This window comes from Pecten maximus, chromosome 8, assembly GCF_902652985.1.
Source record: "Pecten maximus chromosome 8, xPecMax1.1, whole genome shotgun sequence".
Taxonomy (NCBI): domain Eukaryota; kingdom Metazoa; phylum Mollusca; class Bivalvia; order Pectinida; family Pectinidae; genus Pecten; species Pecten maximus.
Window position 1 is genome coordinate 37,451,257 of NC_047022.1, and position 26,285 is coordinate 37,477,541.

At 37.8% G+C, this 26,285-nt stretch overlaps 3 protein-coding genes across 3 annotated transcripts in view; 1 reads left to right on the forward strand and 2 right to left on the reverse strand.

The window, feature by feature from the left end:
- LOC117333402 (notchless protein homolog 1-like) overlaps nucleotides 1-5,922 on the reverse strand; it is a 123,681-nt gene extending 117,759 nt beyond the window's left edge. Inside the window, exons 1-4 of the mRNA XM_033892689.1 lie at nucleotides 5,869-5,922; nucleotides 3,548-3,707; nucleotides 2,001-2,221; nucleotides 1,420-1,499 (exon numbers count right to left, since the gene is read on the reverse strand). Of these exons, the coding sequence (XP_033748580.1) occupies nucleotides 1,420-1,499; nucleotides 2,001-2,221; nucleotides 3,548-3,707; nucleotides 5,869-5,909 (502 nt within the window). The 5' untranslated portion in view covers nucleotides 5,910-5,922. The remainder of the gene's footprint in view (nucleotides 1-1,419; nucleotides 1,500-2,000; nucleotides 2,222-3,547; nucleotides 3,708-5,868) is intronic.
- A 209-nt stretch (nucleotides 5,923-6,131) lies between these two features.
- LOC117333408 (39S ribosomal protein L18, mitochondrial-like) lies at nucleotides 6,132-12,639 on the forward strand. Its single transcript, XM_033892696.1, has 6 exons — nucleotides 6,132-6,283; nucleotides 7,521-7,617; nucleotides 8,694-8,771; nucleotides 10,172-10,285; nucleotides 11,941-12,061; nucleotides 12,441-12,639. The coding sequence occupies exons 1-6, from the start codon at nucleotides 6,211-6,213 to the stop codon at nucleotides 12,591-12,593; spliced, it is 636 nt and encodes a 211-aa protein (XP_033748587.1). The 5' UTR covers nucleotides 6,132-6,210; the 3' UTR covers nucleotides 12,594-12,639.
- Nucleotides 12,640-15,795: 3,156 nt separating this feature from the next.
- LOC117333409 (mitogen-activated protein kinase 7-like) lies at nucleotides 15,796-25,028 on the reverse strand. Its single transcript, XM_033892697.1, has 9 exons — nucleotides 24,956-25,028; nucleotides 22,005-22,654; nucleotides 21,202-21,387; nucleotides 20,798-20,905; nucleotides 20,300-20,511; nucleotides 19,665-20,157; nucleotides 18,591-18,722; nucleotides 16,682-18,269; nucleotides 15,796-16,513 (listed from the first exon to the last, which is right to left on the reverse strand). Exons 2-9 carry the CDS (start codon nucleotides 22,546-22,548, stop codon nucleotides 16,354-16,356), a joined length of 3,423 nt encoding a protein of 1,140 aa, XP_033748588.1. The 5' UTR covers nucleotides 22,549-22,654; nucleotides 24,956-25,028; the 3' UTR covers nucleotides 15,796-16,353.
- Between the last annotated feature and the right edge of the window lie 1,257 nt (nucleotides 25,029-26,285).

Here is a 26,285-nt window from a genome sequence, read left to right on the forward strand (position 1 = left end):
ATTTATTAAATTCTGAACATGTTATAGAGTCAAAAGCAAAGTGTCATAATATACAAAACATTTTCTTTATCTATTTATTCATCATCATCATCATGTCATAATGTGAGGCATCTTGCTACAATAAGGTGGAAGGTTCCCCACACACTAGACCAGAAGGTGGAAGGTTCCCCACACACTGGACCAGAAGGTGGAAGGTGTCCCAAACACTGGACCACAAGGTGGAAGGTTCCCCCACACACTGGACCAGAAGGTGGAAGGAAGGTGCCCCACACACTGGACCACAAGGTGGAAGGTGTCCCACATACTGGACCACAAGGTGGAAGGTACCCCACACACTGGACCAGAAGGTGGAAGGTGCCCCACACACTGGACCAGAAGGTGGAAGGTGCCCCACACACTGGACCAGAAGGTGCCCCACACACTGGACCAGAAGGTGGAAGGTGTCCCACATACTGGACCACAAGGTGGAAGGTACCCCACACACTGGACCAGAAGGTGGAAGGTGCCCCACACACTAGACCAGAATGTGGAAGGTGCCCCACACACTGGACCAGAAGGTGGAAGGTGCCCCACACACTGAGCCAGAAGGTGGAAGGTGCCACACACACTGGACCAGAATGTGGAAGGTGCCCCACACACTGAGCCAGAAGGTGGAAGGTTCCCCACACACTGAGCCAGAATGTGGAAGGTGTCCCACACACTGGACCAGAAGGTGGAAGGTGCCCCAGACACTGGACCAGAAGGTGGAAGGTACCCAACACACTGGACCAGAAGGTGGAAGGTACCCCACACACTGGACCAGAAGGTGGAAGGTACCCCACACACTGGACCAGAAGGTGGAAGGTGCCCCACACACTGGACCAGAAGTTGGAAGGTTCCCCACACACTGGACCACAAGGTGAAAGGTTCCCCCACACACTGGACCAGAAGGTGGAAGGTGCCCCAGACACTGGACCAGAAGGTGGAAGGTGCCCCACACACTGGACCAGAAGGTGAATGGTACCCCACACACTGTACCAGAAGGTGGAAGGTGCCCCACACACTGGACCAGAATGTGGAAGGTGTCCCACACACTGGACCAGAAGGTGGAAGGTGCCCCAGACACTGGACCAGAAGGTGGAAGGTGTCCCACACACTGGACCAGAAGGTGGAAGGTACCCCAGACACTGGACCACAAGGTGGAAGGTGCCCCAGACACTGGACCACAAGGTGGAAGGTGTCCCACACACTGGACCACAAGGTGGAAGGTGTCCCACACACCACACACTGGACCACAAGGTGGAAGGTGCCCCACACACTGGACCACAAGGTGGAAGGTGCCCCACACACTGGACCAATTATATGAGTGGTGTAACCAAACTCCAGCTGATCAATACCTACCTCAGCACATATGAAACCAAACTGCTCTGAAAGACTCACCTTTACAAGTATATTGTGGGGATTCTGTGTTGATGTCCCAGAATCTGACAGTGGTATCACCAGATCCACTCGCTAGATACCTACAATGGAGACGAAAGTGACAAATCTGGTATACACAATACACTGCACTGCCATAAACAAGGAGCTCTGATCATGCGTGAACCATTAGGGCAGGAAGAGAGTTCTAATCAAGGGAGACAAACCTACCGATTTTACTTCATTATCAACAGAGATCTTGCTCTACTACATATTAGGTTCTTAAAGTATTAGTAATGCAGAATGTGACAATGTGTACAATTTGTCGCCTAGAAGTTACTACCCTTTTTTTTTAAGGTACTGAACAGCAAAAATCTTATCCTAAAGTTTGATTCCTGTCTCTGTACATTAACTGTCTTTTCCTACTTTGGGAGATAAATGTTTTACTGATACACAAAACAGGATTGTACAAGACAAGTTTGGCTAAACACTATTTTTCAGTATCTTAAAAACAGACCATTTTTAGTTTTAAATTAATACCTGTGACAACTGATGTTATAATTTTCAGTTAATTAGCAGTCTGGGTCTAAATGTTCACACTTTACCTGCCATCGGGACTAAAGGATACAGCAATCACTGCCTCAGCATGTCCAGCAATGGTGCTAGTACAGCGAGTGACCGCTCGGACTCTGAAGATAGCCTGAGGTTGATACACGATGTCCAGCACCTTCTCCGTGTTCTCTAGAGCATCCTTATCTAAGCTACTGGACAGTGATGTTGTTATTTCTGTCTCATTGACAAAGAAGGAATACGGCACTGTCTCTGTCTGTTAAAAATTCATTGTATATGATAAATACTACAGCAGGATAATATTTCTTCTTCCTTAGATTAAAGTCACTTCTCTTATTTCATGTGAAAATGAAAGGGTAATGAATACACAATGTTATAAGAAGCAATCAACAAATGAATGTATGAGTGAATAAAAAATGTATAGTTCACCTTATACCCATAGAACACAGACTTTAATTGATGAAACCTAGCAATATGAAGTCATGTAGCCTGAAAACACATATCTAACCAACCTAAACACTTCAGGTCAGCAAGTATTACTGAAGTGTGTTAAACCATACATTTGCAAGTAAGGATTTTCACAAATTTGATGAAATTATGTATTTTATTATAATACGTCATTTATTTAGCATCAAAATAAAAGAAGACTAAGAAACTATGTAATATAAATTTAAAATTTCAAAAATGTCGCTAATTCAATCATTCTGGGAAAATGCCCTTATTTCAGGTCAAATTCCCTTAAAACCACAATGAAATTTCCTTTATTGTCTGCATAACAGTATCACATGTTTGTGATTGGCCCAAAGGAACTTGAGTTTTCACACAAAAACTTACTTGACCTTAAACCTTTGAGGCTAAAAAGCAATCCTAAACAAGCACTACCGGTAAGGAAGCACAGTAGGATATTTGAATATGATTGATCCCAGAAAACTCAAGTTGATGCACAGAAATTTATTTTCTGTTTAGAGTTACAGTGACCTTGACCTTTAGAGCTAAATCACTTCATGGGGCATAACTCTATTGCACTGTCACAAAATTTCAGAAAGATCCAATGAAAACTGAGCGAATGAATGGACGGACAAAATTTTATTGATTTTTCACATAAAAGGGGCATAACTTTCTTAAAAGGGGTATTTTGTAAAATTACTTCAAGGGGGCACAACTCCATGTTGTACTGATCATTGTCACGGAATTTCAGAAAGATCTGAAAGAAAGGGATAATAATAGGACCAATGTCCATAACTTTCAAAAGAAGACAATTAGACCATTTTTACTACCGAAATAAAGTAGTTTTCCCTACTGATGGAGTTATCCCCTTTGAACAAAAACAAATTCCCCACCAAGAAAAAATCCATTAAAAAACAGGGGAAAATTCTCCAGAACAGGGGGAATTCCACCAAATCTTGATGAAATATGTAAGAATTATAGCAAAGAATAGCTGTAAAAAGTTAAAGTTTAAAGAATAATTCCAAACACTGCAGCCCTTCTTTTCTCCTAAATATCATAATGGTTAGTTTTACCTAAATCCTAGATTTACCCCAGTCATGTAGATTATAAGATCAGGAGAATAATAGCTACTCACATTATTGAGGATTGCATTGCAGATGAGTTGTAACTTCTCAGGTGTTATATCTACAGGTAAGTCAAACGAGCTGCCTGCCACTTCACCTGTCTCACTCTTAAACTGAGCAAGGATTCGCTGTCCTGTTTCTCCTTCTGCTTCACCAGAGTTTTCATTGTCACTATACAAATACACCATCAATAATCATAGTAAAGTGTCTTAAAAGCTATTGCTTTAAATCTTCCAAACATACTTCTAAATGAAAAAGAGACATCTTACAGAAAAAATACATATTATCAGGTAGACAAATTTTCCTTTGTTCTCAACTGTTGGGAAAAGAGGGAAATTTGGCTACCTGATAATATGTATTGAACACTATAAATGTTAATGCATTTTGAAGGACAAGTGTCTGTCCCTGAAAATACTAAATTTCTACTTTTAGTACATGCATGTACATGACCTCACCAAGTTCCAGTGAGTAGTAATGTAGAAAATAGTGCCAGGACACTGCTTTTCTTTGATGTAGGCCATGCCAAAGGTCAAAATGTAGGTTAACCTATGTTTGGTTAACCCATGTCTCAAGTATGATGCTCCAGTGACAAGAAGACTAGGAAATGGTGCGGAGCCCTGAAAACATTTCTTTGCAACAACTAGTGCTCCATCAATCAAGCTAAAGGAATTTTCCCCGATCGCGAGTCAGCAATGATTTTATCTCCAACTTAAGTCCCTGGTAGGTAGTGAATGCTGGTAGGGGCACATTTCTATTAACATTGATTATAATCACAGAATCCCAAGCTTTGATATGCTATCTGTTTATGGTCAGCTACTGCTCTTCAAAAATAATTAGCAGCTATTTCAAAAAAACATCTATGTACTGAACCCCTGTGTATCAGCCACTGGGGATCGTTATAAATGATACATGTATGTAACTTTTACATCTCACACAACTAATTATTTCACTATATGTTATCACCAATGACTCAATCCCTTCAATCGCTCATTTGAAGTTCAAATGCTGTGAAAATATCAAATCAAAGTTTGAAGATTTCCCTACCAGAAAAATGATGTCATTGGACAAGTTTAATAGCATCAGTACTTGGAAGACAGTAACCCTAATATTTGCAGTGGACAGGGCAACCCCAGCCTGGGGAATTCCCGCCCTTTTTCGCCTGGAATCCTACATCTTTCCATTTATACCAAGAGTGTATATTTTTGTTTATAAAATCTCTAAACTCTTTATTCTCATATATGGGAAGTACTCATTTCATGGGTTATTTACTCAGGGGAAAAAAACTACAACCTTAAGAAACACATTTTTTCAGGGACTTGGATCGGTCCCACAAACACCAGCTGATTGAATTGGCTGAATTAGCTGTGTTAGACGTTTATTACTGAGCCCCTGTGTATCACCACTGGGGGGTCGTTATCATTTTTACTTGTATGTAGCTTACTGAACCCTACTCCAACAATGTTAGAGGTTTTACACGGCGAGATACTTTTGACAGGCGCCGTGTAACCTCTAACTGCCCATAGCTGATTTTCCCGATGCTGACGATGAAATTTTCAAAGTTCGTTTATTGCAAAAATATAGCGTGTCAACTTACATTTAAATGATCAACGGTGTCCAATATATATTTCTTTCCATAATCCAATGATTAAATGAGAATAATTTCGTAACAAACACATATTATGAAGTTTTCTTCTTCCGAAGCGGAGCAGAGCGCAAGCAGACAATACTGCCGTTAGTGATAGTAAAAATACCACGTGATTTGCCGGTTAATACAAAATTGGATTACAACCTCTGTCCTACAAGCGGAATACAACAAAGTCCGTATGATTTCGTTCCGTTTGAAATAACGAAAACTATTTTGTATCAACCTTTAGGCAGCCATTTTTAAAAACGACTAGAAAAGTGCTACAACGACATGGGCATGTATTTTGTGTGTTATACACCGTATTATACTATATATTTGTGTCTGTGACATACATATGGGATAAATATTGCATACATGATACGTAGACATCGTTTTAATGACCTGTCAACCTCTTAAGTGTTTTTTTCAAGCATATTTAGTTCCGCCCGAAATCCGGGCGGAAACTGCATCAAAGAATTAGTGCTTCGGAAATAAGAGGTCGCAGTCGGCAAAATAATATCCGATAGAAAAAGAGCCGACCAGCGGCCTCTTATGTTATAGGAGTAACTGAACCCCTGTGTATCAATGGTCTGATCGGCTCTATAAACACTACAATATCTGCATAAAGTAACATGGTGGCATGTATGTCAGTGTGTTTCCAAAATATGACACAATACTATGGTAACTAACTCGACATATTAGGCCTACCTCATGATGATCTCGTGTTGACGTTTGTGCAAATTCACCATGTGCTTCCGGTTGTAATGGGGGAACAGCTATTATTTCAGGTATGTTACGACAAATAATAACGCAATATTTTCATTAAAAAAAATCAAATAAATTAATAACAGGAATTAATTCTAACATATAAAGCAACAATATATTTCATTCTACGTCAAAATAACTGTAATTAAAATACATAATAACGATTACTCATTTACAAAGTCCGAAAAAAGTTTGAATACAATAGCATTTTACAAACGTTCAAGTGATGAGAGAACGGCCCTCTGAGAGAATATCCAAGGACATAGATCGTATTTCTTCTGCATTATGGCATTGATGGTTGGAGGAAGGCTACAGCTTCCTTTGTCGACAGGGGCGCTAACATGTATATGTAGAAGTGGTTTGTATTCCAAATTTTAAAACTATGACTTAATTAGCGCAGTAAATCCATTTTATTGTTAGTATGTGCGATGTGTAGTTGCATCACCAGTTTTGACGGATTAAGACGAGATGGAGTCTTATGGCCTGTTCGTTTATGCGGACAAACCGGTTCGTCTGTTTTTAAATGTGATGTTTCATGAATATGTACAAGGAACGAGTCGCGATCGATGTAGCTTGTACAGCGTTAAATACGGTCTCTGTCACTCATGATCAGCTGACAGAGCAGCTAGGGTCCTCCTAAAGATATGAATGGACCTGAATCTGGACCTGAATGTGTTTTAAAGGTGTTTGTTGCTTATAAATGTGTTATTTCTCAGTGGAGCATGCTTCTTTAGCTCATGAGGTAGAGCCGTGCCTTATCACGCCGGAGACCCGGGTAGCGGGTTCGTTTCCTGTCGCGGCACTCGACAGGAATGTGTTTTCCACTGTTCTTTATGTGTCTTGACTGACCTGCAGATATTAATGCAGGCCTTGAAAGTCTTTGTTAAAGCAAAAACGGCCCTAGTCTAAACCTGATCCATTTTGAATGGTTTACTTCTTCTCTTACAGTGTTACCAAATATATGCTTGTCTGTTTTTCGCTTTGTATCATGTATGCCTTGTCTGTTATTGTTACTAGAAAGACCTCGCATATTTTCCAGGGAGGAGGAGTGTGCATACTGGTGCTTGGACGACTTCTTTAGTAAAGTTGTTCCAGTCTCAGTCCTTCAGAGGTGAAAACTGCAGTTTTTCTAGGATTGATGTTTTACTGCTTTCCCAGCAATAATGTTATGAATCTGACTAAACAACATAGCCAGAGTTTTCCTCCACACATCTTCTCTATATAAATAGCACATTTTATCAGCTGTTGTCTTAAATTCTGCCTCGAATGTGACTGAATTGTGGAGCATTGTCAATGTGTACTATCACCAGGCAAATATGAGTGGTATCCATTGCTTAGTTTCAGAGAAGAAGTCGTTTATATCAATTGAGCCAAATTGACTCCTTTTGGCAATGCCCTCAGGCCCCAAAGGGGTCAGCACCACCGGTACTATCGGTACGATTTTGAATCCCTACAATAGATATGTCTAGATATGGAATTGTTAATTCTGCATGATTTGTCCATGGCATCTATGTTCTACTTGGGTACTAGTGCTACAAACAAAAATTGTAAAATTTTTATATGACCTGAGCTTACACTTTCATATTTTTTTGTAGTTAGGAGATGTTCAGTGTCTGCCAGTGAATCAATCAAAAACACTTCTCCCAATGCTGACTATGAAATCAACCCACAATTTAGGAACAGAAACCCAAGGTAAATGACCTCATGGAATACCGTACTTTGGGATATTTTGGCATTTTTTGCTCAAAATAGGGTGGTTAAATATTGGTGCGTCAAATTTTGGCGTTTACAATTATGTGTGTTAAATTTTGGCATTCACCTGTACGTAGTTAAATGTAATTGATATGTTTGTTCATTACCCTACGAAAGTCTACATATTTAGAAGCCATGTCGCGTGGACAGGTACAAAAGGATTGAAAGCTCTGTGCCTAAGTCACAGGATTCAATCACCTACCTGAGATATAGCCTTTGTTTGAATAGGTTTTTGCTGAGAACACATCAGTAATGAAATTTATGACACATTTACAGAATTTATTGACACGTTTTTTTATCAAAAAAACAATATTCCATCAACACAGATCGCGGAAGCTAGTAATGGGTATGTAGTAAATGAAAGGAAAGACGGCTGCTATAATCCGGATACTGTTCCGACAATTTTTTCGTGAACTTTTGGTGTGTTTAATTTTGGCTCATTCAACCCAGGCGTCAAATAAACCAAAATATAACCACATCCAAAATATCTCAAAGTACAGTAGCCATTATGTGATGAATAGAATCTTACATGGACAGGGGATATCTCAACCCTTGTGCAAGAGTTAGGGCTGACTAGTTTCAGGGTGGAGATATATATATATCCCCGTCCGTGGTAAAGGGCCTTGTTTGATTATTTTTCTCATATACATTGTACTTTAAAAAAAAGTAATAATTTGTAAGGTGTTGTGAAACCTTATAGTTGGATTATTGTGTTAAACCAGAGTTAAAGAAGACTTAGCCATAAAATATCATATGTCATTGAAACCAGACTTCAGTTAACTCTTAATTTATTGAGTTCACATAATTGAAATTGTGTCAATATTAAATGTAGTTGGAATTAATTAAAGAATGATTCAAAATGAAATTGGATAAATTAAGTTCGATTTGATACATAATTACCTGTCATCATGCTCATTGAGACATGTATCAAGGAATTTAGAACAGACTACATGTAGGCCCTAAAATCAAGGCACTTAACAACTGATTTAATAAATCTGTTGTGTTTCAATTAACAGAAATTTGGAAAAGATGGCTTTGGCAAGAAAGACAGAAGGATGGAAATACCAACAAGGAGCAAGAAAATTCTACCATCAGTGAGTTATATCCCCAGTACATGAATTTATATCATATATCTTCAGTACATGATTTTATATCATATATCTACAGTACATTAATTTATATCATATATCCCCACTCCTCAGTATATAAATTTATATCATTACTCTTAGAAACTATTAGTTATAAATTGCCTCATTTTGGGAAGAAAATTGGTGAATTGGGGAAAAAGATTTTCAGGAGTAAACTGCAAATTTTGTGAATTTGACCTAAATATGAAAATCTGAACAGGCATAGTACATAGTAAACATAGCCATGCAACAGCTAATTTTAATCAGATTGTAAATACAAAAGACATTGGGAATGGGACCCATTAATGGCCCCAAAAAGCCTTCTGAAAAAACCTTGATAGATTTCAGAGAAAAGTTTTAAAATCTCTCTCTTAGAAATTCATATATGTATAGGAAACAGGTTTAATGAGAGTACGTAATTTTATCTGCTATCTCATAATTCAGCCATCTTTACTGGGAATAAAGTTTTGTTATCTACTGAGAATGGAGAAAATCTCTGTAAAATCTGGACATAAGGACGTGTGTGTACTAAAACTTCATTCTGTCTATAAAATAAGAGGCATGGAGGGCCTGTATTGTTTCCCCTGGTTTATTTGAGCAAACATCAAAATAATGTTCATGTTCAATTTGTTAATAGCTTTATTTATTGATGTCTAATAACGCTATATGTATGATTATGGGATGGGGATCTGAAATGCTTCAAAGATATAACCCAGAAATGAAGTCAAGACTCAACATGATTGTGTTTAAAGAAAAGTCCCTCACTGGTGGGGAAACACCCCTAGGCCAATTTAGGATTGTGTTCATCTCTTGATGCCCAGCAATGCTATTATATGGTTATGGGGTGGGGATCTCACTAGTTTCAAAAATACAAGAAGTCCTTTATAGCAATATAGTCAATTTGCCCCGCTCCTGAGGCCACTAGGGGTTAGCCCTATCATTTGCATAAATTTGAATCCCAACCACCTAGGGATGTTACCACTGAAATATCAATATCATACATTGCATAGTTTCAGAGAAGAAGTAGTTGATATATTGCCAAATGGACCCCTTCTGCCCCGCCCCTCAGGCCCCTGTCAGCCCCATCATTTGTATAAATTTAAATCCCAGTAACATAGGGATGCTTTATACCAAATTTGGTTAAATTCTTATCAGCAGTTTAGAAGAAGTCAATTGTTGACGGACGGATGACAGACGAGGACGCTACTGTATGGCATAAGCTCACCTTGGTCCTTGGACCATGTGAGCTAAAAATCTGAACAAATTATCATTTAATGACGTAATAATGAGTAAAAATAGAAGCTGTATTAGATATAATAGCCTAGAAAGAACACCAAATTTTTAGAAATTGTTTTCATATTTTGTAGATTAAGTGTAAAAATTGCCAACAGAAAAACAACGGCTATAGTCAGGCACTCCAGTGGGACATTCATCCTGAAGGTGTCTACAGACTGTCCAGAAATGAAACAAACGTTCTCAGGGTAGGTCATGGCACTTGATATATGGCCAGATGTTAAGTTTGCCAAATTGAGGAATTAATGTCATTTATTCAGGACGATGATGAGTAAAGCATCCATGTTATTTTTATTTTAAAGGGATATTCTGCAAAAGTTATTGGCAGTTCTGTACCTTTTAAGAACTATGTTTTGATTATGACTATTGTAAGCATCAAAATATCTTACCTGTGATCAGTTTTGAGAAGCAAAATTGGTGGGAATATCTATCGTAAAATTATATCACCCAAATAAAGCTTATCTGGGAATCAGGAAGGGAAGGATAATATTATTCTAAATTTTATAAGAAGTATTGCGTATTACTAGAGCTGTGTATCGCAAGGTGGGTAGCGATACGATTCTTATTGCGATACAGGGGTCACGATACGATATGTATCACGATATATGAGAAGCTGATGACCTATCAGATATCTGGTATTCCATCGTAGAGTAGTCATGTTTGTGGTATTTCTGGAATATTTAAGTCTTTGTCTACATTTGTTACAAAAAGCATGTTATGTCCGTTTCCCACAAAGCGTTCTTGAATTTAGATAATTTGGATTTGAAAAAACTCCAACAGGCAGCTTTATAAGCCACTGGAACAGCCTTGTCAGCCATGTTGTTTACTACAAAACGTAAGCTAACGTTGGTCAAGGGAGATAACTACAAATTTTCAAGTATCGCGATACAAATCAAGGATAATGCATTGATGCACCACTCTGTGATCCAATACATTGATGCATCAGTGAATCGTTACACCACTAGTTATTACACAAGTGTGTACGCTGTTCACATATAACATCTCCTGGTATCGCAATTTCTTTGCTTTGTCAGGTTTATTTCCTGTCAATTTTACAAAAAAAACTTCATACTGTTTGGCAAATACAATGCAAATCTATTTTGATGCATTCAGGGCCGTGTGAACATTTGTAAATCAATCTAGCTAGATCTATAAAGAATCTCCGCAAATTAGATATGATGATATCATATGTTTGTTTATGGTAAACTGAGTCAAACAGTTTCCATAAGAAGATAAGTAGATACTTTTGTACCAGTTTTACTTGCCTGCCACAGAGTCGTGAAGCGAGACTATGGTGTTACTATTCCAGTGGCCTCTTCATTGTTGTCATCAATTCCCTTTATAGTTTTCTGTTTACCTCAATTTCTCACAAAGGATTAATGTTATTCCAAGCAAAGACATCTCTACATATCCTGTATTTTGGGGTTAAAAACCTCTGATTTTGAGAAATTGATATCAAATTTTAGTCCCCTACTGGTAGCGCTGTGCTATAATAAAACAGCCCGTGGTGATCACCGACTTCTGATAGTGCTTACTAACATTGAATTGTAGATTGTTAATATTCCTGAATTCATTCACATTAATACCACCAATTCAAATGCAGTGGCTTCGTCAAACAGTAAATGTGTAGAATTAGTTCCAACACAAATTCATTATCCTTGGCTTATAATTTCACATCTGGTGGGGGACTATTAAATTCACTGAATTGTCTTGTTGTTTTACAAGTTCTGCATCAATGTTTATGACATTATACATTGCCATGTGCTACACTCTTTTAGACTCGTTTAGCATTTTGAATTTGTTGATCTGTGAAATATATATGATTTGTCTTTTTGAATTGCAGCTCCGGATGCAATAGAGTGACGCGAGCTCATTACCTCGGTCAGATAATTGCCCAGAGGTGTCTTGAGGCAGGCATTACACATGTGGACTTTGAGCCTCCGCAAGGTGACATTTCTCCATCGGTATGTAGGCCTTTTTTTCACTTAACTCTATCATTAAACATTTAAATACATATCTGAGCATTTCACGGAAATACAGTATTGAACAGACCATTTTTACTGTCATATTCATCAATCCATTTGGACACAAGATAAGTAAAAATTGTTTGTAAAGAAAGGTATTAATTAATTCTTAAATAAAAGTTTTTCTTGGAATTTTTTTTTTGTTCTATGTAAAAGCTTTTTAAAAGCTTTTTACATGCAGGTACTACTGATAATTGTTAGACCTTAAACAAAACCAGATCTTGACACTTGGTAGATAACAGGAGAGAAACTTGTGTATTGGAGATACAAACATGTCATCTAAGGAATTTCCTGTTATTCTGATTCAAATTTGTTTCAGAATCAAGCTTTTCTTGAAGGGTTGGAAAAGATGAAATTAGAATTGACAGAGCCTGATGTGATCAAACCAACCTACCGCCCAGGCATAGACTACAGTGTAAGGAATAGATACGCTGAGCCTAAAATATACAGGCATGATTACCAGGTGGCTTGACCTATATATATATATATAATTATAATAAAGATTGGTCATCATTGCCTTCAAGTCTTGTATTAGTCATTGTGGATATAGTATCTCTTACAGTACTTGTGGCTGTGAGGAAAAATCAGGAAAAAATTGATTTAATCAAAATTAGCATAAGTATTACAATACTATTGTTTTACCGGTGGAAAAAGGATGCAAAACTTTCCTGAATACATTAGATTGCACTAAAACTACAAATTATGGGTATCAAAGCTAACATGTACATAAAGCAAAGATACTTCTGAAAAACAGAATGGAGTTAACATATCAAGACAAGACCAGGGATTGACACTAACAGTAGCCCGGCAGCCCTAGGCTGCCTGGAATCTGGTCAGGCTGCTTGAATGTCCAGACCAGCAGCCCTGTGGGCTGCCAACATTTTCAGTCAAATGTATAATATCCAGCTAAAGTTTTCTTCATTTACTTCAAAATTTTATTTTTTTTCTAATATTTTTATACTCAAAATGAATTAGAATGCAGGAAACTGCATCTAGAATATTCAATTTTTTCCTCAGTGTTGGGGGTAAGGGCTGGAGGGACAATGCCTCCAAATCCCCCAAGAGGGGCATCACTTTTGGCAGCCCGGGCTGCCTCAATCCAAAACCTTGCAGCCCAGATGTCTGTCAAGGTGATTAAGTTAGTGTCAACCTCTGAAGACAGTAATATCTTGGACATAAGGATAAATGGACATGACTCGGACTTCAATATCATAATATTAACGGCTGACGGAACCAGATGTCATTAATAAACCAGTAGATACACATGTTTCTTTCTTTCAAAGGTAGCAATATTGAGGGATGACAACCCAATGGGAACGATAACTTTGGCAACTATATACACATGTACAGTCTAGTTGTTTAATTTCACTTGGCTAAATCCTTTTCAAAATTTTGCAATAAACATAAAAACACTTAAAGGCATCTGTTTGCATATACTGTATTCGACTTAATAAGTGCACTGAGCACTTACAAAAACACGAAAGGAGCACACTTGATAAAACCATGTACATGTACAGAGAAAAATTTGAGTGGAAAAATAACTTTTTCCATTTACATACATTTATGTTGTGAAAGCAATAGTATTTAGTTAAGACGAGATAATATTGGCAGGTCAGTGAGGTAAAGAACTTTTACATGTTTCAATTAGCGAACCCATTCTCTTTCCCTGAAAAAGTTATGCTTATCAGGGCAAGTGTGCTGATCAGTTCGAATATGATGTTTGCAATATTCGCGCTATATTCAATTATAGTGAATATAGTGAAATAAATTCCCTGCGATTATTACCAGCTATATAGTAATATCCACAGGTTTGTTATTCCTTACACACCAAAAGGAGGTAAAACTCTTACTTTAAATCCCAGATGGTGTATTTTGACTCCTCCGAGTGACCTTGGGTATTTTGTAGCAAATTTTCATTTAAGGTCAGGAGCCAAGAATGAGAAGCTACATTACAGAATATGCAGTCTAAAACAAATAAGTTGATCTTTGGTCACTTCCATACTTGTTTGTTTGCGGAGTTTATTGCCCCGTGAACAGCCAAGGTCACTCGCTGAACAACATACGGGAGGCCTATCGCATGCCATCCAGAGCAATTAGGATAAAGTATCTTACCAAAGGACACAACCACAACCGAGTAAACAAGGAGGACAGCAGTGGTGAAGGTTCAGGGGCAGGCACTAGTAATACAAAACACTGATAAAATCTGGGTTTTTTTTTAAGATCAGTGTATAGAAAGTGTTTTTATGAACTATTATTGTTTCAAAATTATTCACATTGCCTGAATTACCTCCCTTGTAAGTTGTGTTCTACAAACAATTTGTACAAACAACATTGTATGGTGCCATACAGATAGAAAAATCTAACTGCTGGAAAATAAATATCTGACCAGTGCCAAATCATAGATTGCAAGTCATGTAATTTCATATACTTTCAATGCAGTTTACTGAAGACGAAGGGATACAATACTGAAATAAGTGTTATGTAATAGTTTATCCTTCAACAACATTTTTTCCCCAAATCGAATGGTTTTTTCAAGATGTGACAACTTGTTTATGAAGTTTTTTGAATATTTTTCATATCTGGCTCTGTCCATCTGCTCCCAGGGGGTTAGGGAGTCAGGAACTCTGTTTAAATAAAACTGTAAGTGACCTTCATCCATGGATGCAGTAGGCCGAGTTTCGTGACGCTCCATTTAGGCATGCTAGACAAGTAGCATCATGAAGAGAAAATTGACATTTGTCAGACACTTCCCCATACCATAATTAAGGCCACTTGCCTTTTTTGTGGACCAGGTGAGCTAAACATGATCAGACAGCTATACAAAGACAAGAGGCCCATTCGGCCTGCATCGCTCACCTGGTTGAATTTGACCAAATGTCAAAATAATGTTCATGTTCAATTCATTTTATTTGTCAATCTCAAACAATGCTATATATGATTATACTGTGGGATCCCAACTGCTTTAAAGAAATTACATGGTCCAGACTCTCTAAGGGTCTGAAATACCTCAAGAATTGTTTTTACAACATGCATTCATAACTTTATGACTAGTAGCAATTTAAAGGAATTACCTTTATTTCCCCGATGGGGCCCCACCCCTTTGGCCCCTCAGGGATCAGAGTCCCCATTTCCTTCCCCCAAGGATGTTTCTGACTTAATTAAGTTCAAATCCATTCATAACTTTATGACTAGTAGCAATTTAAAGGAATTACCTCTATTTCCCCTATTGGGCCCGCCCCTTTGGCCCTTCCCACAAGGATTTTTCTGACCATTTGGCTCAAATCCATTCATAGCTTTATGACTAGTAGCGATTTTAAGGCATTACCTCTATTTCCCCTCTTGGGCCCCTTGGGGGTCAGAGTCACTATTTATGCAAAATCTGTTCCCCTTCCCCCAAAGATGTTTCTGACTAAATTGGGTTCAAATCCATTCATAACTTAATGACTAGTAGCGATTTAAAGGAATTACCTCTATTTCAACTATTGGGCCACGCCCCTTTGGCCCCTCGGGGGTCAGAGTCACTATTTATGCAAAATCTGATCCCCGTCTGCCAAGGATGTTTCTGAAGCAATTTGAAGCAAATGTTGACGGACGACGGACGGACGCTGCGCCATGACATAAGCTCACCGGACCTTTAGTCCAGGTGAGCTGAAAATAGGAATATACACTATTAATATCTTTGAACTTCTGCTTTATTACAATTCAGACTAGTTGGTGCAACATATAAATTGTTCATTTATATGACAAATCATAAATATAAATGCCCAGCATTTTAGTATACAACAAAACATGTAAAAGCATTAACAATTTTGATTTGAGAAGATTAGTAACTCTTCCACTTCTATCCCTACAACCATCTCTTTCATAAGTTTGATAACAATCAGCAAATGTAAGTTCTTTGAAATAGGTTACTTATAGAATGTTCTTATTGACCAGGTTATCTCCCCTTGAAATAAAGTTAGGCTGTAACAATCCTGTTATCATCATCAATATGCCCTTGACTTTGGATCAGGTGGTGTACATAGAGAGGTCATTGTAGGATAACCAGGTTATCTCCCCTTAAAATAAAGTTAGGCTGTAACAATCCCTTTATCACCATCAATACGACATTGACTTTGGATCAGGTGGTGTACATAGAGAGGTCATTGTAGGATAACCAGGTTATCTCCCCTTAAAATAAAGTTAGGCTGTAACAATCCCTTTATCACCATCAATACGACATTGACTTTGGATCAGGTGGTGTACATAGAAAGGTCATTGTAGGACAAAGTCATAGGAGACTGGAGACTCAACTCCTGCTCCAGGGCATCCATATCTATATTGAGGTCACCGGTCACTTCCATCCAGTCTGTCAACAAGGAGGAGGACAGAGGTGAAGGTTCTGGACGGGCTCTGGAAATACAAAATTATATATAGATATCAATATATAATATACAACAGCAGTACAGGTTCCAAATGTAAAGAGTGATTAAATGTTAACAGTAGAAATCTTAACAATCTTGTAAAAAGAAAACAGTGTACCACTTTCCATGTACTGTTTAAAAGGACACCAATACTTACCCAATTTCCTGGGCATCAACCATCAGGGCATCCAAGTCCATTCCCACACCATATCCAGCTCCAGTACCACGTGGAGTCAGGGCTAGGGCAGGTGGACAGGGGTCATCAACCTGTGACCTTGACAACTGTCGGGACAGAGAGGTAATCAAGTCTGGTGGAGAATTAGCATTGAATAAAAGATGGTTGCTCAAAGACTGGCCAGGGTGCATGGAGGAACCCTGAGCGAAATAAGACTGCTGGTGTGACTGATCTTGTGCAGTTGCATCATGTTTGAATGGTATTTGGGAGCCATTAGCAAAGTAGTGTCCATGATTGCTATCGTTGTCCATGGCCACTGGAGCGAATGGTATCTGATTTATATGTCCACTTAGATCTTGTATCGTGTTCATTGACAGTATGGCACCGGTCAGACCAGTATTGCTTGACTGACTGTCGGTGTTGCTGAGTTGGTCATCACTTGGTCTTCGACCAAACTCACCAAAAGTTGATTGCGGAGAATTCTGCTGTCCAAATAATGACTGAGGTGATTGCTGTTGGTCAAATGTTGACTGAGGTGATCTCTGCTGAAACACAGTTTCATGTGTCCCCTGCTGATGATCAGGAGGACTGGGCTCAGTGTATGACCCTAAACGATTGTTGCCTTGGTCCTGTTTTTCTCCTTGGTAATACTCTGGTGAGCCCTGTGATTGGTAACTCTCAGGCGAGCTGTGATTACTGTATTCTTTATGAGGGGATGCTGGGGACCCATGAGAAACAGGTCCTCGAACTTGTGAGAAGGACTGACTTTGATTTTCATCTTGAGGAAGAGATGAGGCTGAGATTCTATTATCACTAACTACACTCTCCCCTCCAGAGCCACCAAAGGGAACAGTTTGCTGAGGTGTGCTAAAGAAGTGCCCTTGCTGAAAATTTGTAGTTGTTGTTTGGGGATTAATAATCCCAAGCATCTTTAAGTTCTCAAAACTAATTGTTGAAAGATCATTAGTCATGTTACCATCCTCTGATTTACGAATTCCGCCTTCCATCATTCCTTGCGTTTGGACAAGATTACCAATTATGCCTTGGTTGCTATGACTTCCTGCTAGTAGTGAGAGTTGCTGAGTATATGACATGTCATGTTGTTTGGTGACATTAGAGGATACATCCCCAACTTTTGTTACATTCTGACTGTTACCAGCTTGTAGACCTGGCATACTAGAGGTTGATGTTTGGCAGTTCTTTTGTGTACTGTCCTGAGAGAAACTGGTTGTCTGATGTTGGCTACCAGACTGAGATATATTGCTTCCTGCTAGAGTTCTGTCAGAACCTGGACCTACAGTACTGGCAGGGTTGACCTGTGGGTCAGAGTCATATGTGCGGCTTTCTGCAGCCTTCTTCTGATTGGCCAGGTACTGTTGGAGGCGTTGCTGCCCCAGCGTTTGACCGGTCTCACCAATAGATATCATATTGCAGTTTGTTGGCTGATGTGGAGGGTTGGACTTGATTTCAGGTTTGGGTGCGATAGGATGGTTAACTTTCTGCATCTTTGACCACCTATTAAGAAGTTCTCTGTCTGCATCTGTCAGGAGTCCCCCAGCATCAGCAGCAGCTGTGAAAAACAACAGAAACACCATTATCAATGGGTTCATAAATCTTCCATGAGTTATGGTCAACAGTTAGAAATACTTTTCAGTAGAACATGCCACTCAAGTCAAAGTGTGGTAAGTACAGCAGTAAAATATCAGCATACCATAAAAGTACATGTACATAATTTACAAATCTTTGAAGCTGAAAATCCTTACAAATGCTTCTCATAATTTCATGCCAAAATTTTCCTTTAAAAACCATGTTAAGAATGTCCAAAAACTGATAACGCACTGTTCTTTAATAGCAACATAGATTAAATATTTTTGTTTCTTAAGAATGTTACCTTTCTGGTCTTTCTTCTTTTTTGTCCTCTCTAAAGCCTTTTCTTTCTTTTTCCTCCTTTTTTCTTCCCTCTCCTTCTGTCTTTGTGCTGCAGTGATAGGTTTTGGTCTGTCATCTGTATCCACAGAGGATTCTAAAATCGTACCAGCAAATTAACTATTAATAAATTGATTAAACTTTATTTTACAATAATTGTGAAACAAGTTCTACTGCAGATATTGGCGACAAGTATCACTATTTATTAATTTGTATACATGAATCAGTGTGTTCCATCATGCATAAAATTTACTGAATGTATGTGATCTCTTGTTACACACATACCGGTATGTGTTTCTGAGTGAACACCAAGAGGAACCTACATGTGAAGTCATCAGTACTTTTAAAGAAAGAGATAATAAACTTCAACAGTTGGTCTGACTGTCAGCGATTTTTTTTTCCCCATCAGTCTCAAAATCAAATGGGCACATGTGAAGTTTTAGGAATATATCCCTCATTCACTTTTCAAGAAATAGAGATAGCAAGGATTGTTTACGGATGGAGGACTAATAAAATCTAATATAAACCATCTTATATTAATCAATCTTGTTGGACTAGATGGGAGTGTAAGAGTATAATACTGTGGGAGGAAACTGGAATACCCGGAGAAAACCCACATGGTCGGGCAGGTAACCCCGTACCTTTTTCATATGCTATCGGGAAATTGAACCCCAGCTGCCTAGGTGAAAGACAAGTGTGTTTTCACTGTGCCACCCATACCAGAAGATAAATGAAAGTCTTTTTTAATTTAAGAACTGAGATGAATTTTCAAACATCTCATAAAACTATTCAGATATTCTGTATACAGCTGACCATACCGAATAATAAATTGTTTATTGTCAGATTTTTGTTAATGTCATTTGTGTACTTAAAACACATTTTATCCTATCACATTAATTGTTAAAATACTAGTTCAAGTTTCTGTCTAAAACACCAAAGTTGAATTTGTATTCGTGTCATTATGCCCATTTCCACACTAGATTTTATGTGTTACAGGTTGTTTTTGATTGGTGAAAGAATGGTAACAGAGTATACTAACCGTGACGTTGTTTCTTCAGGCTAGAGTTTAACAGTGCTGCCTTCACTAAAGCCTTTGTGTCAGAGGAAATTGTCTTATTCTCCTTTTTCATTTCCTGCTGGACCTCCTCCTTGATGCGGGATCCTGGAGCAGTAGCCTGAGGGTCACCACTTTCTGACTTAGCACTAGGCATTTCAACATCATTTGTGGGCATTTTAAGACTATCCTTATCAAGAGTCACTCTTTCATCATTCTTTTTAACTGTCATGGGTCGCTTGAATTCATCCTTTGTCTGGATTTGTGGAACAACCTGCAATCCATCTAATCCAGGCTTTTGATTTAATAAATTTTGTGTACTGGAACTATCCTGTTTTGGCGGCGTGGAAACAGTACAGGTCGATTCCCGCGGAACTGGCTTCAGACAGGCTGTGAATTTCATTACAGAGGTCTTTGGCTCATGATATTCCATGATCTCCTTGTAGATAATATTGCGAAGCTTTGTTGTTGTCATCTCCTAGAAAGAAAAGTTGAATTTCAGAAATAGCATTAATCTAATACAATGTATCTTTATAAAAAAATTTTTTAAAAGAGTGTAGATCATTATACCAACATAGGAATGTATTTGTACAGTAACATGTAACTACTGTATATCTAACCTCATTCTCAAAATCAAAGTTAAATGTTGGCAGGCATATTGGCTCATCATCAGGGTCATGGTATTTGTTGAGGTATGGGTGTTTCAGGGCATTATCCACAGAGATTCTGTCACCCGGGTGTAGCACCAACATCTTCCCCAAAAGATCCAGAGCCTTTTTACTGGCCTTGGGAAACAGAGTGTTCCAGGCTATGGATTCTTTCCTCCCCAGTTCTACAAGAAAGTACATCAGTCAGAATACTATAAGCAATGAGCAAGCTTTCAAATTGTCATGTACAGTTTAACAGTTCAGGACAATTTCAGTAAATATATAAATTGTAATGCCTTATTTTTTAATTTCATGACCTGGCCCCTGGATACAAAATTTTCTGAAGTTTAGTATCATGAAAAGTATCATCATAGGTGAATGGGTTAAGCAACTAAAGTTACTTACCATACAACAGTAACAAAAATACTATTAGGATTATTTGTTCCCATAAAGAGTGAAATGACAACTTACTGGTGATAAACTGCTTGATGAGATCTGACTGACATAACTGGAAAAGTCGATCAGATGGAGAACCAAGAATTCCTACTATCAACTTAATCTGGCTAATGTAATCTTTTCCTGTAAAAAGATTAAAACATCACTACATTTTTTTCTATGAATTGTTGTAAAATAGTTATAATCACAAAGCCAAACAAAAACAAGGTTTTTTTACTGGCAAAGGTACCACTTCTGAATTTTTAATTTTTACTCTTACAAAGTGATTAATTCTTTGAAAAATTGATGAAAACAATTCGTTAAGGCTGTCACAATTTGGATAGGAAAAGCCAAAATCCAAATCCAAATTTTTTTGGTGAAATGAACTTCAAAATAACATAAATGAAATGACTGAGACTTAGGTCACACAAATTGTATACCTGGAAAGAGATGTTTGCGTCCCAGCATTTCTGCAAATATACATCCAACAGACCACACATCCACAGCCGCGCCATACTCTACCAGTGCTAGCATGATCTCTGGGGCACGGTACCAGCGAGTCGCCACATACTGCGTCATGAAGTGGTTTGGCTCTTCTGGTGAGGCCGACACACCTCGTGCCATACCTAAAGGATGTGTATAGACAATGACAATTAATTAATCTACAGATATCAAAGTTTAACCCGAAGAAAAGAATTTCCAAATTAACACTATAATTGACAACCTTAATACATGTTACCTGGTACTTTTGTACATTTGGTATGGTTTTCCTATAGCAGGGCTTATTCTGATAGCCTTTTGGGCCGTTAATGGGCCCCATTCCCAATTGAAATTATTTCATATTTAAGCCAACTTCCCAAAATTTGCAGTTTACTGCTGATAAAACCTTTCCCAATTCACCAATTTTCTTCCCAAAATGACACAAAAAGGCCCCATCCCAAATCAGTGAGAAAAGGCTCTGTATAGTAACTTATTAAGCGGGAGCAGAAGTTGGCACACTGTTATGCAAATATTACAATTAAATTCCAAATTATTACTTTAATAAGAAAAAGAGAAAGATTAAAGACTTCAAAATGCTTCAAAATTCATTCAACGTAAATTATATCCTTATAAGGCAAATAGAATTTTACAAGAGACTAAGCAATTTCTGAACCCCCACTGTCAATATACATGTGTATTCTAATTTGTCCCTTTAAAAGTAATGAAATCATTGTCATTACTCTACTGTTTTTAAAGACTTTACCAAAATCTCCTATCTTGAGCTGGCAGTCCTCATTGACAAGTAGATTACTTGGCTTCAGATCTCGGTGAATAACGTTAGCCGAGTGGATATACTTGAGTCCCCTCAGTAATTGGTAGAGAAAGTACCTCACATGCTCCTCTGAAAGATCTTGTTTGGAATAGATAATCTTGTGAAGGTCACTTTCCATCAAATCAAACACAACATATATGTCCTTGAACTCCTCCAATGTTTCCTTCGGCTTGATAATATCTCGGATAGAAATAATATTATCATGTTTAAAATGTTTTAAAATTTTTATTTCTCTGTATGTTGTGGTTCCTATTTTACAGTAGTCAAATATTCTTGGGATTTTCTTTATGGCCACCCGATCTTGAGTCTTTCTGTGAATGGCTGAACACACTACACCGTATGCACCTATACCTATATTCTCCACAGCCTGATAGTCGGTGTTGGTAAGGTCAAACTTCACATCAAGTGATTTCTTCTGCACAATTGCCAGCTTTTTCATCAAATTTTCATGATCATTTGGACGAAGTGATGCCATGGTTATATCTCTCAATCAAGTTTCAACTATTGAAATTTCCTCCTTATCAGGTTTCAGTTGAAGTTTTTTGTTTTATGATTCTTATCTCTTTTTCCCCCCTCTGATTCTGAAATTGAGATGTCAAACATGTATCAATTCAATGAATTGAACAGGTACACAGTATAAACAGTAATTCTTTGAGAAATATTTAGGCTATTATATGAGGTTGGTGCAAGCTTACTGCTTCCTATATCACCAATATTTTAAACATCAAACATAAAATCGTAATGCTATTAGTAACTATATGCAAATATATATACCTACATGTATTTATTTATAAGTGAAAGAACAGGGAAAAACATATTCTGCCCGAGTGCACGACAGGTACCAAACTTGGATGTCTTACAAATGAGACAAAGAAGCATTCTCCGTTAGTTGAGTGAGAGATGAGACCATATATTTTTAAGACTACCCTGATATGCCACACCAACCCAGCTGTTAAATTACAAATTAAATGAAATGAGTGACTATTACAAGTAAAGAAGTGCAGGATCTTCATTTGCTAAAACTGACCATTAAACGCAGAGTAAATTCTTTTTACCAATCCTGGTACTTCAACAAGTGAGTGGACAGAATATTGGAGACAGGTCAGTTTTATTTGCCTACACTAGATATTAGCCTGAGGTAGACAACAGTGAAGTAAATTGTCTTACATCTCAGATGTTAAGGAATTATTAAAGAGGAAACTCTGGCTAACTGATATAAACAAACCTTAAGTACTATGAATAGACTTTGGAACATCCAAAAAAATTCAACTAGCACAGAAATGATATAAAAGATTCTATGCAGCCCATTCATTTCAGGGTCTTGCCTCAAGTTTGTTTGTTTGTTGGGTTTATCGCCCCATGAACAGCCAGGGTTATTTTGAGGCGGCGTTTCCTTGAAGTAATGATGTACTGCATGTACCTCACTGAACAACAAATGCACAGCCTGTTACATGCCATCCAGAGCAGTTATGAGTAAAGTGTCATGCCCAAGACATCCCCAACACCTAGAACAGACCAACCGTTTCTCAGCTTCCCTAGAAACACAAACCAACACTAATGGTAGGGTGCATCAACCACATACCTTACCTGACGTTACATACGTGACCAGCACTCTAACCAACTCAACTGCAGTTACTACAGAATTACCAAGCCTACAGGATCCATATCTATTATTGTGACAAACATATTACCTAAAGGTAAAATGGTGCAGGATATTGAAGGTCAGTATTGATGATTTAGATGTGACCAGAAGCTTTTGTTTTATGCGAATGAATAGTTACCTTGACGCAGAATATCAATCACTGAAAAAGACACCATGAAAATGCTTGCAAAATTCTATGCCATTTTACATCATGGTAATATGTTCGTCACGATAATAGGCATGAACTCTGTATGCATGGGCTGTGTACAGGTGATGCGAGGGGCTGGTGGCTAGCTGATAGTCTACCAACAGTGACTAGTGTTGACAACTTTTTGGGTCCTCCTGAAGACCTTTATTGGTTTTAAAGGTGTTTATCGCTAATAAATGTGTTATTTCTCAGTGTTTCATGGAAGAAGAGGTGTTATTGTATATCAAAATACCATTTTTACTTGAGAAAAAAAATTGATGATTTATTTTCAAGCTTAATGGTTTGCTAATTATTTAATCGGCAAACATGGTGGACCTCACCTTTCTGCTTACTAATTGATGAAGAAAATAAGCAGAAGAATCAGTCGCGGATCTGGCACTGTGTTGTACATTTTATCAAGATACTTATGATATCGTGTTCCAGTTGACTCAACCGGTAAATGAGTATCTTCACTGTGTGAGATCAGAGACTGGTATATCAGTATAATTATATAGGACCTACGTCTCTGGTGAGAGATAGCGCCGAAATGGGATCCCCTAATGTGTGTTAGGGAGTTGAGAAAGGCAGTGACTGCTATGGTTGACCAATATAACCGCAATAATAATTTGTAAGCCGATAAAAAGACGTTAAATTTTGATAAATAGAATCAGGACTGTTCGGTCATTGGTATACGTATTATTACGATAGAGGTATTTCGGCACTAATACGACAATTGGGAGCACAAACGGAAAACAACAGATCAGTATTAATATTCATACAGTGCGTCTATTAAATTAAGTCAATATAGAGTAAAATATCAACTGTGTTGGGGTAAAAGTTAGTTTACGTTTCAGATGCCGAAACGTCTCGGTACCGAAACATCCGGATGCCGAAACGTCAACGTCTCTTGTCGAAATTAGGCACCTTCAAATAAAAACATCTGAAATATATGGCCACTAGACATTCTAAAACTCAAACCATAATACATACATCGATTGCATGGATAAGTAGCAGTTATATAAAGACCATGTAGATATAGATATAGATTAATACCTTTTTTCATGCATGTTTTCGCTGGTTCACTGTGTTACTATTTTTAGTTTCGAGTCATTTTTCTCTGAAGATCGGTGAACAAGGGACATAATCACTAATGTTTCAAATGGCGGGAAATCCAAATTTTGTCGCAAATTTTTACCACAGTACAGGAACCGAACATGAATCACCAAACCACGGTCCAAATATAGTGTTATATGATTCGTATAAATATACGCATTTTAAGATGGGATTTCGTGCCAAGTCGCTGACATCTTTACTAATAAAAAGGTTTTTTTGGGTACGTTGTTTACACGACAAAAAAATAGAAAGTTTTTCTATATAAAACAGTTGCCTCCCTTGACCCATTGGCATCATCTGCACCAACCAGTTCTCAACAAAATGGAGCCTTCATGTCTTCGTTGATATTTAAGTCATCAGATATATGTCCAAAGGAAACAAACGAAATCTATGTGAATGTATCCCATTAGTTTTGAATGCATATATTTCATACATGTCAACCTCTGAAACCTCCAATGAGGGAGATCTCCCTCATTCCACATCCAAAATGAGGGAGAAAGTGCGTGAAAAAAATCGCGACATTTTTGTTACTTTAGGTGATGTTCCTCATGGGCTTGCGCAGGTGTAAATTACCACGGGCTATACATTTTGATACTTAAATTTGACAACAATGGTTAATTTTAAAGAATAATAATAATTTTAAAAAAATAGAAAAAAATGATTAATTCATTTAAAAACTGTATTTAGTGAATAATATTATTAATGATGTAGTCACTTGAAATTTGCAACCAGTATACAAAGCAACTACTTATCTCCTGATTTTTTTTTTATTATTTTGTTCTGAAATATTTCTAAATGTATTTATCAAATTATCTCCCTTCCTTTCTCAAATAATAATTACACAGTAATTTATTAATTTTTGTTTTACTAGTAGTTCTATTATGACAATAAAAACAAACTTCTTAAAAAGTCTTTTTATTTTTTTCTGACCCAAATTGAAATCCGGATTTTTGTGGCAGTTTACGACTTTATATTAGTATTGACCAATTAAAGATGGCGGCAGTACAAACGCTGGTACTGACAGCTACTATTAAGAAAGGCATTATTGGCTTTCATGTGAGTAAATCTTGTTGACAGATAGTATCAGTGTTTGTTCTTGAAGTGATGTATCCTAGTTGTAATCACAAAATTAACTGACCATGTCGAATGAAGCCACATGGGTTATGTATACACCAGTCGGCAGGCACGCATGCACGGTGACCGGTGACCGACTACCCTCTCTCACCAAGCCTCAGGCCAGGGCAGGCTACACAGGTGGTGGGGGTGTTTT

Coding starts and splice junctions, on each gene's coding strand:
- LOC117333408 (XM_033892696.1), top strand. CDS start 6,211: ATGGCATTGATGGTTGGAGGAAGGCTACAGCTTCCTTTGTCGACAGGG. Junction 6,284..7,520: donor AACATGTATATGTAGAAGTG/GTTTGTATTCCA, acceptor ATTTTTTTGTAG/TTAGGAGATGTTCAGTGTCT. Junction 8,772..10,171: donor GCAAGAAAATTCTACCATCA/GTGAGTTATATC, acceptor CATATTTTGTAG/ATTAAGTGTAAAAATTGCCA.
- LOC117333409 (XM_033892697.1), bottom strand. CDS start 22,548: ATGGCATCACTTCGTCCAAATGATCATGAAAATTTGATGAAAAAGCTG. Junction 18,723..19,664: donor CCTGAAGAAACAACGTCACG/GTTAGTATACTC, acceptor GTACGATTTTAG/AATCCTCTGTGGATACAGAT. Junction 16,514..16,681: donor GTTGATGCCCAGGAAATTGG/GTAAGTATTGGT, acceptor TTGTATTTCCAG/AGCCCGTCCAGAACCTTCAC.